At 37.2% G+C, this 14,585-nt stretch overlaps 2 protein-coding genes across 2 annotated transcripts in view; one reads left to right on the top strand and one right to left on the bottom strand.

Annotated features, from left to right (window-relative positions):
- Positions 1-3,397: 3,397 nt before the first annotated feature.
- On the bottom strand, positions 3,398-8,227 carry dgcr6 (DiGeorge syndrome critical region gene 6). The gene is made up of 5 exons (XM_036578033.1): positions 7,880-8,227; positions 6,726-6,886; positions 6,546-6,646; positions 5,600-5,740; positions 3,398-3,888 (listed from the first exon to the last, which is right to left on the bottom strand). The coding sequence occupies exons 1-5, from the start codon at positions 7,984-7,986 to the stop codon at positions 3,808-3,810; spliced, it is 591 nt and encodes a 196-aa protein (XP_036433926.1). The 5' UTR covers positions 7,987-8,227; the 3' UTR covers positions 3,398-3,807.
- Positions 8,228-9,159: 932 nt separating this feature from the next.
- Positions 9,160-14,585, top strand: part of LOC118813525 (rasGAP-activating-like protein 1) — a 48,254-nt gene continuing 42,828 nt past the window's right edge. Inside the window, 4 exon segments of the mRNA XM_036578906.1 lie at positions 9,160-9,624; positions 9,817-9,873; positions 12,905-13,018; positions 14,356-14,417. Of these exon segments, the coding sequence (XP_036434799.1) occupies positions 9,560-9,624; positions 9,817-9,873; positions 12,905-13,018; positions 14,356-14,417 (298 nt within the window). The 5' untranslated portion in view covers positions 9,160-9,559.

Genomic DNA, 14,585 nt, shown 5'->3' with positions numbered 1-14,585 from the left:
TTAAAGAATTAGGATTTGAAAATACAGAAATATTCACTCACTGAGCACTTTATTAGGAACACTATACTAATACTGGTTAGGGCCTCCCTTTGCACTCAAAACAGACTCAATTCTTCATGGCATGGATTCCAAAAGATGCTGGAAACATTCCTTTTGAGATTCTGGTCCATGTTGACATGATTGCATCATGCAATTCCTGCAGATTTTTCAGATGCGCTTTCATGCTGCGAATCTCCAATTCTACCATATTCTAATCTTTGAGATGTAAACAGTGTCATTCAGAGTGGTCTGATGTGAAATGGTTCATAGTAGAGAAACTTACCGACTATGAACCAGTAATTCTAAACTTGTGATGGTATTAGTGTATGTAATGGTGATAATAGTAAAATAGTGGCAAATCTAAAAAACTTTTTTTAGGGTTTTATTTTGCCTTACGATGCCCTGTACCTCTCTGCCACTAATAGATTTTAAAAACACATTTAAAAAATATTTTCTCAAAACTATCATACAACGTCTCCAGCATCAGGCAAGGCATTTGCGACCATTTAATATAATACATATCTGAGAGGTGGCTTTTAGAGGCATTAACTACTTTGGACATCCGGTTCCTATCACCTACTGTAAAAACTTCAGACTCTGTGAGTTTCTCTAGAAAGGAACATTTCACATCAGATCACTCTGAATGACTTTGTTTACAGCTTAACCATTTAATAATGCAGAAAAATTGAACTATCATTGGAATTACACTTTAACTAATCTGTTATTTTTTAAAATGCTGACAAAGATTTAGTACTTAAAATGCAGAACATATGATCAAACAATCACTATATGGACATTTTTTTTTCTGAGCCTATTGGTAAAGACATACTGGCAAACATTGTAGCTAGCAACAGCATAACAGTTTGGCCTCCTGTTAGCCTGTCTCTGCAAAATGTATTTTGACTGGACACTTTAACAAATCCTCAGGACTTGGCCAGTGGTGTTTGTACAGAGTGGACCAAAGGAGTTACAGCACAGTTCCAAATATGAAATCAACAGTGTGGTCTACTGGAAAGCATACAATGTGATATTTTTGAATTTTTATTATAAGCACCACCAGTCAGTTTATTTTATCATTATTATCCCAGCTTTAAATCTAAGCATACCTCATGCATGGCTAGACTGCTCATGTTCGGACCAAGAACTGAAGCTCTGTTACATGAATTATGCCATCGAGCTCGAATGTCAGCAACTCAGTGAATTTTCTTTACTAATCCTAAGGCCTTGGTAAAACAAACTCTAAAGCTTAGTTTCCATGTGAACTAAAATAAATAAAATAGTGCATTCATGATGAAGATATGAATCTTCACTGCAGCGATGGCATGTTAATGCTTAGCACTGTGTAGACAGGAATGCCTCTGAGCATAACTGTGAGGAAGCTGGCTGGGAGAAAGGAGGATCAGGCCTTTGAAAACAGCTTTGAAGCAAAGGGTGTCATAAATGAATAACACAATAGCTCCTAAGATTCCAACAAAAGGGAGAAAAGGATGGGCTGAACAGTCTTTTGGGGACAGGTGTTCAGTTTTTTTTAAAAAAGGAGCCAAAGAGATCCTCAAAAAAGTCATACACTTCAACAAGAGCAGGTTCATGCATTAGTATAGGCTCTAATCAGAATCAGACTCAGAATCTTTATTTGCCCAAGTACCAGATGTACAAGGAATGCCTCTTGCAGGTGCAGTCAACATAAAATAAATACAGAAAAAATAATACTTCTGTAAGTAATATTAAGGATGTGCAATGAGAAAATCGAGTTCTGTACTGAAGTACATATATACAGTATGTACAGCAAAAAGAGTTGAGCAGCAAATATTAATACAAATGTAGACATTTATAAAAGATGTATATTGCAAAAAGTGCAAATATGTGCATTTATGGACTACAGTAGAGGAAAGTGGGAGGCTTTTATTCTGAAGGATTATGGCATGGTTTATATAGTGGCTATGTACATTACAGTGTGTGTAATGATGAATGCCTATTGAGCAGGGTAAGTCAAATTAAATCAAGTAAGTCAAATCAGCTTTTCTAGAAACTTACTAAACTGTGTGCTGCTAAAATGACTCTGGAATGGAACTGAAAAACAGAGCTTTCAGATAGAAACTGCACTACAGGTTTGAGATTACACCAATCCAAAACCCAAAAATACTGCACTCAGCATTACGTTCTGCCATGTCACTTGAAATCAGTTGAGTGAAAGACCCTCTCCCCTGAGACCCACGCATGTGAAAATATGGCAAAAGACAGAAGCAAAAGAAAGGTTTCAAAAGAAGCGATTCCAGAAGCAAAAAATGTTTTCAGAAAATCAGCAAACAGAAAAAAATGAAAGACTGGCAAAATGAGTAATAGATTTATCTTAATGAGTAGTAATCTTTTTGATAAATCAAGTTTAGCTCTCATTATTTGTATTAGTAATCATCTTTTAGACATTTTTAAACTCTGTATTTTGCTTGTGGATTTCATTAATTTTTATTTGAAACTTTGGCACAAAATGAACTTTATAAAATATTACAGGTACAAAAATGCACCTTATTATTTTGCAAATCTATCAAGGACTGGCATGTATTGTAGTGGACAATGACAGTCGAATGAATGACAGTTACATCACTTTAAATGATGAAATTCTTAATACTTTTGCACTGCAAGTGATGTTTTTTGTTTGAACGAGTTAAACTGAATAAAACAGCTGCAGGTTTGTAACTATGTATTTCTAGAGCTCTAGAGCATGTTGACAGCTATGCATTTCTAGAGTGACTGAGCATGGTGCTTTTAGATGGCCATCTTTGTGGCTTCAACAAAAAATTCAATCAAAAAATTATGTGAATAAGTACAAACTTTTATGCAAATTTTGACAATTGTATTCCATATTTCTTGCACTTTTTATCAAGCTTTTTTTTTAGTCAAAATTCACATTAAAAAGGATGGAAACCTAATAAGGCTGACTGTCAAGTGAAATAGTGGTAAAGTAAAATAAGTGAAATAAATAAATAAACAAAAATGAGAAAACATAACATTTAATTTTTGTATCCAAAATAAAAACACAATTTCAAAAATGTTTTGCAGGACATTTATTCACAGACAGAGAACAATACTTCTCTGAAAAAAAAATAGAAATTCCTAATGTGGCATGCTTCAACAACTGTGCTATTTCCAAATGAATCGAATCAAAATTCCAAAAAAATACTTATATATATATATATATATATATATACACATACACACATACACATATATACATACACACATACACATACATATATATACATACATACACACACATACATACATACACACACACACACATACATATATATGTGTATATGTATGTATGTATATATATATATATATATATATATATCTCAAGAGTGATCCTAGGAGTGTAGAGGTATATTTTACAGACAGTATTACAGGATGAGTCCAAGATCTGCTCGGCAGCAACGAGTCCTCAAGAAAAGAGTTTTACAAAGTCCGCTCTCTACGCTCTCACCATGTAAGAGATTTGTACACAGCAGCCTGAGAAAAGAGAATTCATCATTCTCCGTCAGTGTACCCACTGGCACTGCTATATTGCTACTAAACTGAACTGACACCAGTATGGAAAAGACCTAGTACACTGGAGGGAAACTGCAGTCAGTCCAGTCCATCTGCATATGTATGTTTCTGTGAATACAGGGGAAATTCTCTCCAAAACGTCAGTAGCTCATTATATAACACTCAGCCAAGAGACATGCCGGCCTGAGCATGAACAAACTCCATCCAATCAAACAATGTTATTCAAGGCAGCGATCCAGACTGAGACTCCTTCTGCTGTAGCTTCAAAATCAACTCAAGTAGGTTCATCTGCATTGTCACTTCCTGTAAAATGAAGACAGAGAGAAGTAAAGGTTAAGTAAAATTATCCCCATGAGGAAGATATACTAGACAGAACAACAGACAAAAGCTACTAATGATGCTAGTATAACATACAGAACGGTAACTGCTAAATGACAGAATTGATAGGATAAGGCATCTAGCCATTAATATTGTGTAAGCGTTAAGTACTAAAAGTTAGATCTCCTAAATAAGCAAAACACCAATTTTAAATGAAAAACTAATTGCAATGTTTTCTGATGTGGCTACATATTTACTCATTGATCATTTTATCAGGTTCACTTAGGTGCATTTATACAGTACATGCACGATAAACAATAATAATAATAATAATAATGATAGCCCTTCTGGTGCTGCACAATATTTGAGCCATCCTCAACCCCAACCTCATGGAAAGAGGCCACCATAACACCACCATTTACCAAATATTATTATTTTCTTTGGTCACTCTCAGCACAAAAGTGATACCAACATGGTGGTACGAGTTGGTCAGGTTTTTAAACACCTGTGTGTCACTGTGTAGCAGAAGCAGTTTTAATCTGTATTAATTTCATTAGAATATTACATTTAATGTTAAAGTCATTAGCATTGTAGTTAAATTACATTATCTCTTATGAATGGAATTCTTGGGATCAAATTATTTATGATGTCATTGCTGTAATGGTCACTATGTTATGTGTATTGCAAGACGGTCAGAAAAAGTCAAGCTCTGCTCCTATAAATAATATAAAGTGTAAAAATTGTTATAAAAAAATGTAAATGTGAAATAGTTTGTTAATATATGTGGATTACATTTTGTAAACAACTCTTATGATTTGTTTAGTATGTTAATATTAGTGAGTGATTAGAAAGCTGTTGGACACAGAGCAGTCTGCCTCTTGAATGTAAACAAACTGTTTGACTGTGGTTTACACATTGTTGTACAGAAGCTGAGAGCTGTAGTCTGTGCCTTTTTATGACCCCAATAGGTATGTCAGGTATGTTTATTTCATTATTTTTACTTTATTAATATCTTTCTATGTATTTCTGTTGTTTTAGTAAGTGTTGTTTCTGAATGTAACGGTCTATTATTGTTGCCATAGTAAAATAACAGAAAATGGGTTCTTGTCAGTCAGCTGCATAATAAATCATATCAAATCAAAACAAAGCGATATAATTTCTTTTATGCCTTTTTATGACCCGAACGTTTTGTGTTTGTCACCTAATAAACTCGCCACTACGCCTGAACCCAAAACCTTGTGAAGAATCATTACTCACATAAAATGGTCACAGGCGGATACAGAGGGGTTACAACTGCAGAGTTAAGAAAACTCAACCAACCAAAAAAAATATCCATCTAACAGTGATCCTGATAAAGAGCTAGAGAGTGACTAACAAGATGTGCAAGGAAAAAGATGAGCTTTAGCCTCCATGTGTACACCTACAAAGTGGCCAGGAAGCGTACAGAATTTAAAAACTTCAGCAGCGCTACACAGGATACACTTATACCAGCATGTTAATATGCCACTATCCTGATAATCCACCACCCAAAATAATATCTGAACACTGGTGGTCCTATGGTGATTTTTTTGATGAATGAGGTAGAGGGTAAACCTATATGGCAGGTGTACCTGATAAAATGGCCAATAAGTGTAGGCACCTAGTAGGAGTGCCTTAATAAACAGGCAACTCAGTGTACATGACTAAGTATATGTACTTGTGGATTGGTGGTGATGTAGAAGCCAGGCACTCCTGCTTTCTCAAGTGTGTTCTGTTGGTCCAGGACCTTCTGGTCCATCTCAGCTATGATCTTCTCATCCATCATTCGCTGCTCATCTTTTATACGCTGCTCCAGAGCCTGGAGAGCCATGAGACAGAGGTCACATCAGTGTCACAGACATGGAAGTGCATTTCTGGGAAATGTGTTATCTAATGGGAGTAATATGGTTTTTACCCCGTTTTTCTCTACATTGACTCAAAGCCATGTTCCAGTAGCAGTACGTCTCTGCTAAATCTGACTCTGTCCATACTTAGTGAACTCACAGCATTGTTAGTGCTAGGCTAAGGACATTTCTCTGATATGCTGAACTTAGTTCTAGACTATTTATCATCTATAACAGTATAGAAGTCACACAATACAAAACTTAAATGTTTCCTTCTAAGTGTTTGGAAACAGTTCAAAACCCAAATTAATAACACGTTTTCCTTCAGTATATCTGATTTATGTCTGATTAAGATTTACAATACTAAGTAGGGTTACTGTGTAAAATATTTTAAAGAAAACAAAACAGCCCAAATAAAACAAACTGCCAGGACTGTAAGAAGTTCTTTTAACACAGACTAGCAGCAATGAGTTTATTAACTTTATTAATGCAATCATCTAAAACATGAAAAATATTGTGATACTGAATTTTATCATTCATGCATTAATAGTTAAGCTAAACAGGCATTTACTCTTAGTTCCAATTTTACATAAAATATAGAGTTAACTTGATTTTATCTTGAAATTGGTAGGCTGATCATGAGCAATAACTGTAGATGAGAGATTTTTGATAAATTAAAAGAAAATGACTGATTTGTACTGGGAAAATGATTCCTACACCTAAAATGGAAGGACTGATTCCAGTTTGGTGGATCATAACTAATGCAATCCTTTCACTTACCTCAGTTTCTGCTCTTTGGTTTGTTTTTAGCACTGCCAAGTTATGAGATTTGCAGTTCTGTATGGCCAGTTTGTGTTTCCGCATCATGTCTTGTTTGAGTACTGGAGAATTAGAGAGAGATTAGGTGAAAGAGTCGTTCATACTGAGGTCTGCACACAAACTGATAAAACACAAACTCACCTCTGTGCTCACTGTGTAACTTCTGCCTTTGGTTGTACAGGTTCTTCTCAGTTAAGTGCTGAATGTCCAGCAGGCCCTGAACGATCTCATACACAGTCCCATCTATAAGAGCCTGGGCCAGATCACTCAGCGTAGTGTATGACAAGCGCTGCTGAAATGAACTGTAAAGATACAAAGGGGGAAGGGGGTTTGTATAACATATCATCAGTGGAGTTGTAGTAACTAGCTACATTTGTTAAGTTTCATGAACTCAGATAAAATTATTAAAAGGGACATTCCAGCCTATAACTAGTGTTGATTTATTGAATTATGTAGCATTCTGTGGACAGATCTATAGGCTAATTAATACAAACAAGCTAGCATTAGTGTAACTCTTACTTCAGTCATCAGTTTTTGCTTTGTCAAAGACACAGTTCAATTAAAGAATACCTGTGGAGTGAAGTACACCTGGCTGTGGAAAATATTAAGTGGCAAATTCAAAAGCCAGAGCAACTGGCTAGCATACTGGATAATACTCTCGCCTCATGCGGGACAGAAAAAGTTTCTAGACAAGCTGATAACTTTTACATGCTTGTTCTTCTCATCTGGCAAGTAATTGATATCATTCATGTAAACCATGCTCTTCATTGTCATGATTTGAAGGCAGCTACTATAGTTGTGCAGCTGCAATAAGATATTCTGCTTTCTAGCATTAATGTTAACTATCTGGCTTCCCTCTGCATTCACCAGCCAACAGAAAGAAAACATAACCTGAAGAAGCATAATAAAGGGGCAATTCCACCATTTTTTTCAAAATTTCAGCACAATTAATTAATTAATTGTAAATCAATTAAAATGCCTGTGTTATACATTGTGAACCCTGGTTCCTATCCACTGTAAAGAAATCTGAATCTGTAAGTTGAAGCATTTCACATCAAACCTCTCTTAATGACTTTGCTTACATCTCAACGACTGAATTATGCAAAAAAGTGAAAAATCAATTCCCTTTTAACTTACTGCAACCCTGCAATAATAAACGTCAGCATATCTGTTCACACCGTCCTGAAATCACCTCAGCATCGACACAAGCAACTGCTCAAACACCAACACAAGCGCCGCTAAAGGCACTGTTTATATGGCTAAAGAGCTAACCTAGCTTTGCTATTTACTGTTACCTCGGCAAGTCTTTGACCAGAGTTTGCAGTTCAGACAGAAGATAATAGTGCCTCTCCTGCTGTTTGGTAGCATCGGTGTGCTCGTCATATAAAGAGTACTTCTCCATTTCTGACGAATTGCCTATTCATAACCGAACAACAGCTAGAAAACCGCTAGCGACAGTTTTACCACCATTAAATCTTGTTAACATTGGTTCTTAACACTGATAGCAGTTCAGCTATAAACCGCATTAACTCCAAGAAACGTGGACACTTTCCCGGTCTGTTTCTCGTTGGGTTATGTGCATTTTTGTGGCCAAACGTATCTTTTCAGCCATTTACTACAACACCGGCTACCCAAAGCAGAGGTCCTAGTGCCTTCTTAATAGCTGTCTGAGTATGTGCCTGTGCTGATTGTGGCACTTAGAGCCAAATGATCCAATTATAGTGAAATTGAGATTGTGGAACTTGTTTTCTTACAGTGTGAGGAGGTAGAAAAAAATAACATCCTCTCAAAACGTAAGTTAAAACTAAGTCTAAAAATATTGAGACGTATCCTTTCGAGTGTCTCCTGAGGTTAATCTATGCTTGAAGGACAAAAAATTTGATTTTTTGGTGAATATTTTGATTCTCTTGTGCAAATTTTAAACATGATGTCGATGTAATCAGGTGATGCCCAAATTCAGTGTTTGAAAAAAAAGCACCATATTCTATAAAACTCTGAAAGGTATGAAAAACAAGAAAGTCCAAAGACTGTTAACCTTATTAGTATTTGTTGAAAAGGACCATTATGATCCCTTTGATCCTTAAGATGATTTTCACATACAAAACTTGCTAAATATAATGATAAATAAATTCTGTAAATACAAATTTAGTTCAGATTAGTTTTGCTAAAGACCTTAATCTTTCTGTACAGTTTACAGTGACAATGTTTGCACTTAATCACTAACATGCTGCTTGATGCCAATCCATGTGTGCATGTGTGTATATCATGTGTGTATATACACATATATGATGCCCAATCGCTGTTTCGCTCTCCTGTCTAGTAGGCCCTATTTATTGTTCTGTATATTTATTGTCTGATATTCTTAGAGTATACAAGATATATTGAGGAATGAAAATAAAAACCGTTTGCCTTTATTATTTTTTTACATTGCTATCGCTTGACTCACCAGTAGATGGCGACAGAAATCACATTTACAGAGCAAGTGTAATTCTGACTCTCGTTAGTGACGGGCTACGGAGCTCTCTCTCTCTCTCTCCTCTCTCTCTCTCTCGTCTCAGTGTATTGAAATGTGGCGTGAGGTGATGAGTGGAGTGACCGTGAACATTTGGGTCTAATGCGGATGCGTTCAGTACGGCGCGATCTCTGTGAGTTTTAATTAGTGATGGCTTCATCGCGGCCAGACAACTTGTTTGTATGAGAGGCTCACAGTGTAGGTTGGTGACGGAAAGATCTAGCTTGGGTGTCCATCAAACCGAACAGTTTCATTTCATCAATTCATTTGTCGTAGATGTTGATGAGAGCGAGTGTGGGTGTCCAGCGAGAACAAAAGGCGGCGATGTCCACAGAGTAAGTTACGGCGCCGTTAGCTCCATGTGTCTGTGCACCTCCGACCGTAAACAGCGCGCTGAGGATCTCCACCGATGGAAGAGCCGCGGACTGGGAAATGAGTCTGAAATCCTGCTGCCGTTTTGAAAATGGCCAAAAATACTTCTCTTTATTTTCGGATAGTTGAGGGAAGGAACCTGCCGGCGAAAGATGTGTGAGTCTCGACAGTTGGATTTGCAGTTATTTGTTTTTGATTGATGTTGGTTAAAAATGTCGCCTTTAGGTGAACGTTAGGAAGCTGTGCTTCAGTTATGGCTGTGAACTGGTTGTAAGAATTTGAGGAGTAATTTGATATTTTGGGTAGGAAACAATGTCTAAAAGTGGTATCTTGATTTTTCTTGTCAAGTTCAGGGACGAGTGATCCCTACTGCATTGTCAAAGTTGACAACGAGGTCGTGGCCAGGTGAGTGTCAACTTCCCACCTGTGCGTGTGCGCGTGCGCGTATGAGTGTGTGTACAGTGGCCCCTCAACAGTTCTTGGACGTTGGTGCCGTACATGAAAGTGTATTAGGTTCGTGTTTCAGTGTCAAACCAAGTGGTATTTCTTGTCCAATGCAAGACTTTTTTGAAAAGCCTAACGCCTCTGGTAGAAAAACAGCCTCAGACTCAGAGGTCTGCATCTCTGTGCTTTACAGTGCAGTCCGGTTGGAATTCTTCTCCAGACAATGAGTCTACCGTCAGTTTGATGTTGTGTTAAAGTGTTTTTCTCTGAAACAAACATCAAATAACAAATAGTAATACGTCATTAACGTTTACCAATGATGGTTGAAGTGTCCAAATACTTTTTGGGGCCACTGTATGAGAAATTGTGTCTCTCTCTGTGTGTGTGAATGTTATTTATTCTGCTGAGAGCAAGCTTCTATGTGTTTCTTGGATATTATGGCTGTCCCAGATGTACAAAAGTCTGTGCAAAAGTCTGATGCCACCTTTGATGCATTCATTTTACTTAATGGCAGTTTTAACTACCATTAGGTAAAACAATGAGAAATCTTAAATCTTTTAGAGAAATCTGCAGGGATATTTTTAATCCCTCCAAAATTCAGTCTTAGAAGTTGGTTGCAATTTCTGCTCCTCATCATCCATGTAATACCAGATACATTCAGTGATGTTGAGGTCTGGACTCTGGAGTGGCCAGTCAATTCACAGAACACCAGCAGCTTCTTTGTTTGATTTGCAAATGTTCTTTTATTGTCTGTTTTCTTTTTTTCAGTTACGTCTTTTCAGTAACAGGCTTCTTGTCAGCTACACATCCTTTCAGATCCATAGTGTTGAGATGTTCTCTCACAGTGAAAGGATGGACAGAAACACCTTTTTTTCAAATCTGACGCAAGAGTGGAGCTTGGTTTGCTCTCAAAGATGAAAGCTTTGAGTACTGTTCATCTGATGGTGACAGTTTGAGTGGTTTACTTTATATTGCACGGTTTTAGAAGCCCCATATTATCTTTTAAAAGTTCAGTTTGGAAACTTTTTTTCACTAATTTCTGTTTGACTTTCTCTTTCCTTTTGCAAGCGTATTATTTTACAGCCAATCTCCTCAGAAATACCCCCTGAAAAAATTAATAATTAATAAAAACATTTTGACTGGAAAGGACATAAATGATAGTATTCACAGTGTTGTAGCTGTCACCGAGATCAGTGGTGCCCAAACACAGACACACACTCACACTCACGCACACACACACACACACACACACACACACATTGTTAGGCATAATGCAGAAGTTTTAAGGGCGAGGGTGGGCTATTTCTTGTGTGATCTCTGTGGTGTAACCCCCTCCCTTTCACTCCACAACCACAGAGAACCTGATCTGTTACTGCCCTTTAAGACACCAGCAGGTTGCCATGGAGAGCAGCATAAATTATTGCACAGGATGTCCCTCTCTTCTTAGAAGCATATCGGTGTGTATGTGTGTGTTTGTGTGTGTGTGTATGTGTAAGAGAGAGAGGGAGAGAGAGTTCTCCCACTTCCAGATTACATATTGTAATAGTTCCATGAACCGCACACCTGGTGTGGTGTGTTGTGCATATTGAAACCGCTTTCATGCTTTTGAAATGGAAATGATCTTTCGTCCTTTCAGAGATCATTTGAATTGATTCATTGTTCTCCGTCATCACCAGTTATGACCGCTTTAATTGTTTCCCGCATCCAAATGGCTCCTCATTCTTTCTTCACAGACATGTAACCCATTCCTCATCCATGCTTGCCCTGAGCTTGTTTGATCCCTCCCAACATCTCTTGCCTCTGCATGAATTGTCAAGAACCCATTTAAACCCTGAACACCTGGAGAACTTGAGCTAAACTTTTGCTAAACATTTACAGAATCTGTCATTACTCTCATATCAAAGACTTACAAAAAATAACCAATTTGAATTGCGTAAACATTTCAGAAGTCTTGAGCCAACAGAAATGGTCCAAGTTACATTAACATTAAAATTAACCACTTAAAAAAGGTTTATTATTCAGTGACTACAGGGACTTCAATTCAGTTGGTTGAGCTTAGGTTTTAGAAGTGTGTAATTAAACTTGTCCATGTAAGGGTTAATGTACATCAAAGTTAAAGTGATATTCTGGCCTAAAACTAAAATACTCAGCACACATTACATGCAAATACACCCTAGCCTAGCCACTGATCTATAGGCAAGAAAAGGTACATTTAGTTATATTAGTTATATACAAAGGCAATTCAAAATGCATTAAACTGAATAAAAGCAAAGAAACATCGAATAAAGTACAAACCAGAAGCTAACAGAGAGCAAGCAGAAAGTGCACAGCCAGTAGCAGAGCTGTTGCTTTTGTAGCTATAGGCCAAAAAATACAACTAAGTTAGCATAAGTGTAACTCTTACCTCAGTTGTTGTACAAAATTGGCAAAATTAAATAGACACCAGAGATAAGCTGTATACCCTTTCAGCCAGAGACAAGAAGCCAAGCGGAGGAAAGGAATCTCAATGATCAGGTAGCTACCTTGCTAACATGAGCTTTGTTGTCCTCCTCATCTGACCAGTCATTTCTGTCATTTGATTTATCCATTCTCTTCACTGTAATGATGATTACTAGTTGTATGGCTGAAATAATATATCTGGCTTTTAGCAGTACCGCTAGCTGTCTGCCTTCCTGCAGCTTTTACTGCCCACCCCCAAAAATCCACCCTACAGAAATGTAGCTTTTCAAAGATTCCCCCACCGGAAAGATACATTTTCAGAAGGTTTTCCTAATCTTCCAACTGGAAAATCTCACTCCAGAGATTACTGTATGCATTGCTGTAGGATGCGAGATGTAGTGATAGTTACATTTGTCATTTTGGCCAAAGTGTCCCTTTCAGAGTATATTCTGTAAAGTTACTACTTTAAAAATATAAACCTTCGTTATGAGAGCGATGCTGTAAAAGCTATACAATCTGACCTCACCTGACCTCTCTGATATTCTCTTTGAAGAACGGCCACCGTGTGGAAGAACCTAAATCCGTTTTGGGGAGAAGAGTACACGCTACATTTGCCAATGGGCTTCCATACCCTCACTTTCTACGTCATGGATGAGGACACAATAGGGTAAGACAGATTAATAAATACTTTACTAGCTAACAAATAATGATCAGCATCGGACAGATGTTTAGATTTGACCAATATTTCAAATCAATATTTGGTAATATATGTATAGTACTTTGGAAGAGGAGAATGTTTAGGTAACACTGAGTTACTGCTTGAAAATATCTGCATTTTATTAATTTTACTGTATTTATAACCCTGCAGAAATTCCCATATCAATGCATCCCTAATTATAATATATTTGATAGTATTTATAGTATAATATTATATAATTCAAAATAATATTATGTCATGTAAAATTGTAATATAAGCAATATAATCTTGTTACTTACATGATGTAAAATTGCTTAAGTAGCCATGTAAAAAGCAATATTATACATGACGTATTCTTAGTAAAATACGTAACAATGTTACAAGCTGTATAATATCATTATATTTTGTAAACAGGGATATTTGGGCCCAGGTTTGGGCTCATCTGTTCTAGAGATCTGTAAAATTGTGACAGAAATGCTGTAAGCAATATAATATCATTACATGATGCATAATGTGTGTAGCAGTATAAATAGTAATATTATAAGTGATATAATATTGTTATAGTATTGTACAATTGATCCTTCTGTGAAGTAGCGATATGAGGGGGCCTGGTCACTGCAGGCCCCGGTGCTACAGACCTGAGTGTGATTCCTGTGTATGCTTATTGAATCAGTGCAAACTTGTGCTATCAGTGTTTGCAGATTTGTGCTTGGAGAATTTTGGCACAGAAGATGTACTAAACAGCGTGTAGTAATTAGTCTTTGGTGGCAGGACGAATGACGTGTCCTGTGTGAGGTTGACAGATGAATGGCGGGCGGAGAGTAGGAGGACGTGGTCATGTTTGCATTGGCATTGCCTTCACAACGAGGCCCTTCTGCTCATCAGAGAGGCTCTCACAGCTTGTTAGCATATCTGTTTGCAAACGGCATGTTCCCTCTAACACACTTGCATACACACAGATGGTGTGACTGTTTAAGGAATTCATAACCGCACCTTTTAATCTTAGCCTGCGTCTACCTTCCTCACTGTGTAAGTTTAGCACTCATAGCATAGTTCCTCTTGCTTTGTGGTCTGGGCACTTCCGCACTGAGAGGAAATCTAGACAAAAGAATACTGTCAAGAAACTATCAGTTGTGAGCCTTGATTCATGATTGTTTATTGCTTATATAAATGTGTATGCAAAAGTTTGGCCACCCTCGGTCAAATTACATGTTTTGTTGTAGATGTGTAGTAAAGTGCGAATGTATAAGCAGTAGTACTAATTTTAATGTCACTGTTTTTGTTTTTGTCTTTTTCATTTGCAATAGCCATGATGATGTCATTGGAAAAATCTCTTTAAGTAAAGAAGTTATAGCGAACCAATCCAAAGGTACGTATCACTTTCAGTCTGTGAAGGTTTATGCTTGATTGTTTATTTAGCCCTAATTTTTCATATAAGAGTTGGGGCTAAGTGTGTTCCTCTGACCCACTGGTTGTCAAACTGAGGACCATGGCCCCTTGGGGAGTAGGGGTGCTAAGTGGGCCACAAAAAAGTGTC

This window comes from Colossoma macropomum, unplaced genomic scaffold, assembly GCF_904425465.1.
Source record: "Colossoma macropomum unplaced genomic scaffold, Colossoma_macropomum, whole genome shotgun sequence".
Taxonomy (NCBI): Eukaryota; Metazoa; Chordata; class Actinopteri; order Characiformes; family Serrasalmidae; genus Colossoma; species Colossoma macropomum.
Note: the sequence above shows the minus strand (reverse complement) of the source record. Positions and strands in the feature narration are given on the sequence as shown.

Coding starts and splice junctions, on each gene's coding strand:
- dgcr6 (XM_036578033.1), bottom strand. CDS start 7,986: ATGGAGAAGTACTCTTTATATGACGAGCACACCGATGCTACCAAACAG. Junction 6,647..6,725: donor GTTACACAGTGAGCACAGAG/GTGAGTTTGTGT, acceptor CTAATTCTCCAG/TACTCAAACAAGACATGATG. Junction 5,741..6,545: donor ACCAAAGAGCAGAAACTGAG/GTAAGTGAAAGG, acceptor ATGGCTCTCCAG/GCTCTGGAGCAGCGTATAAA.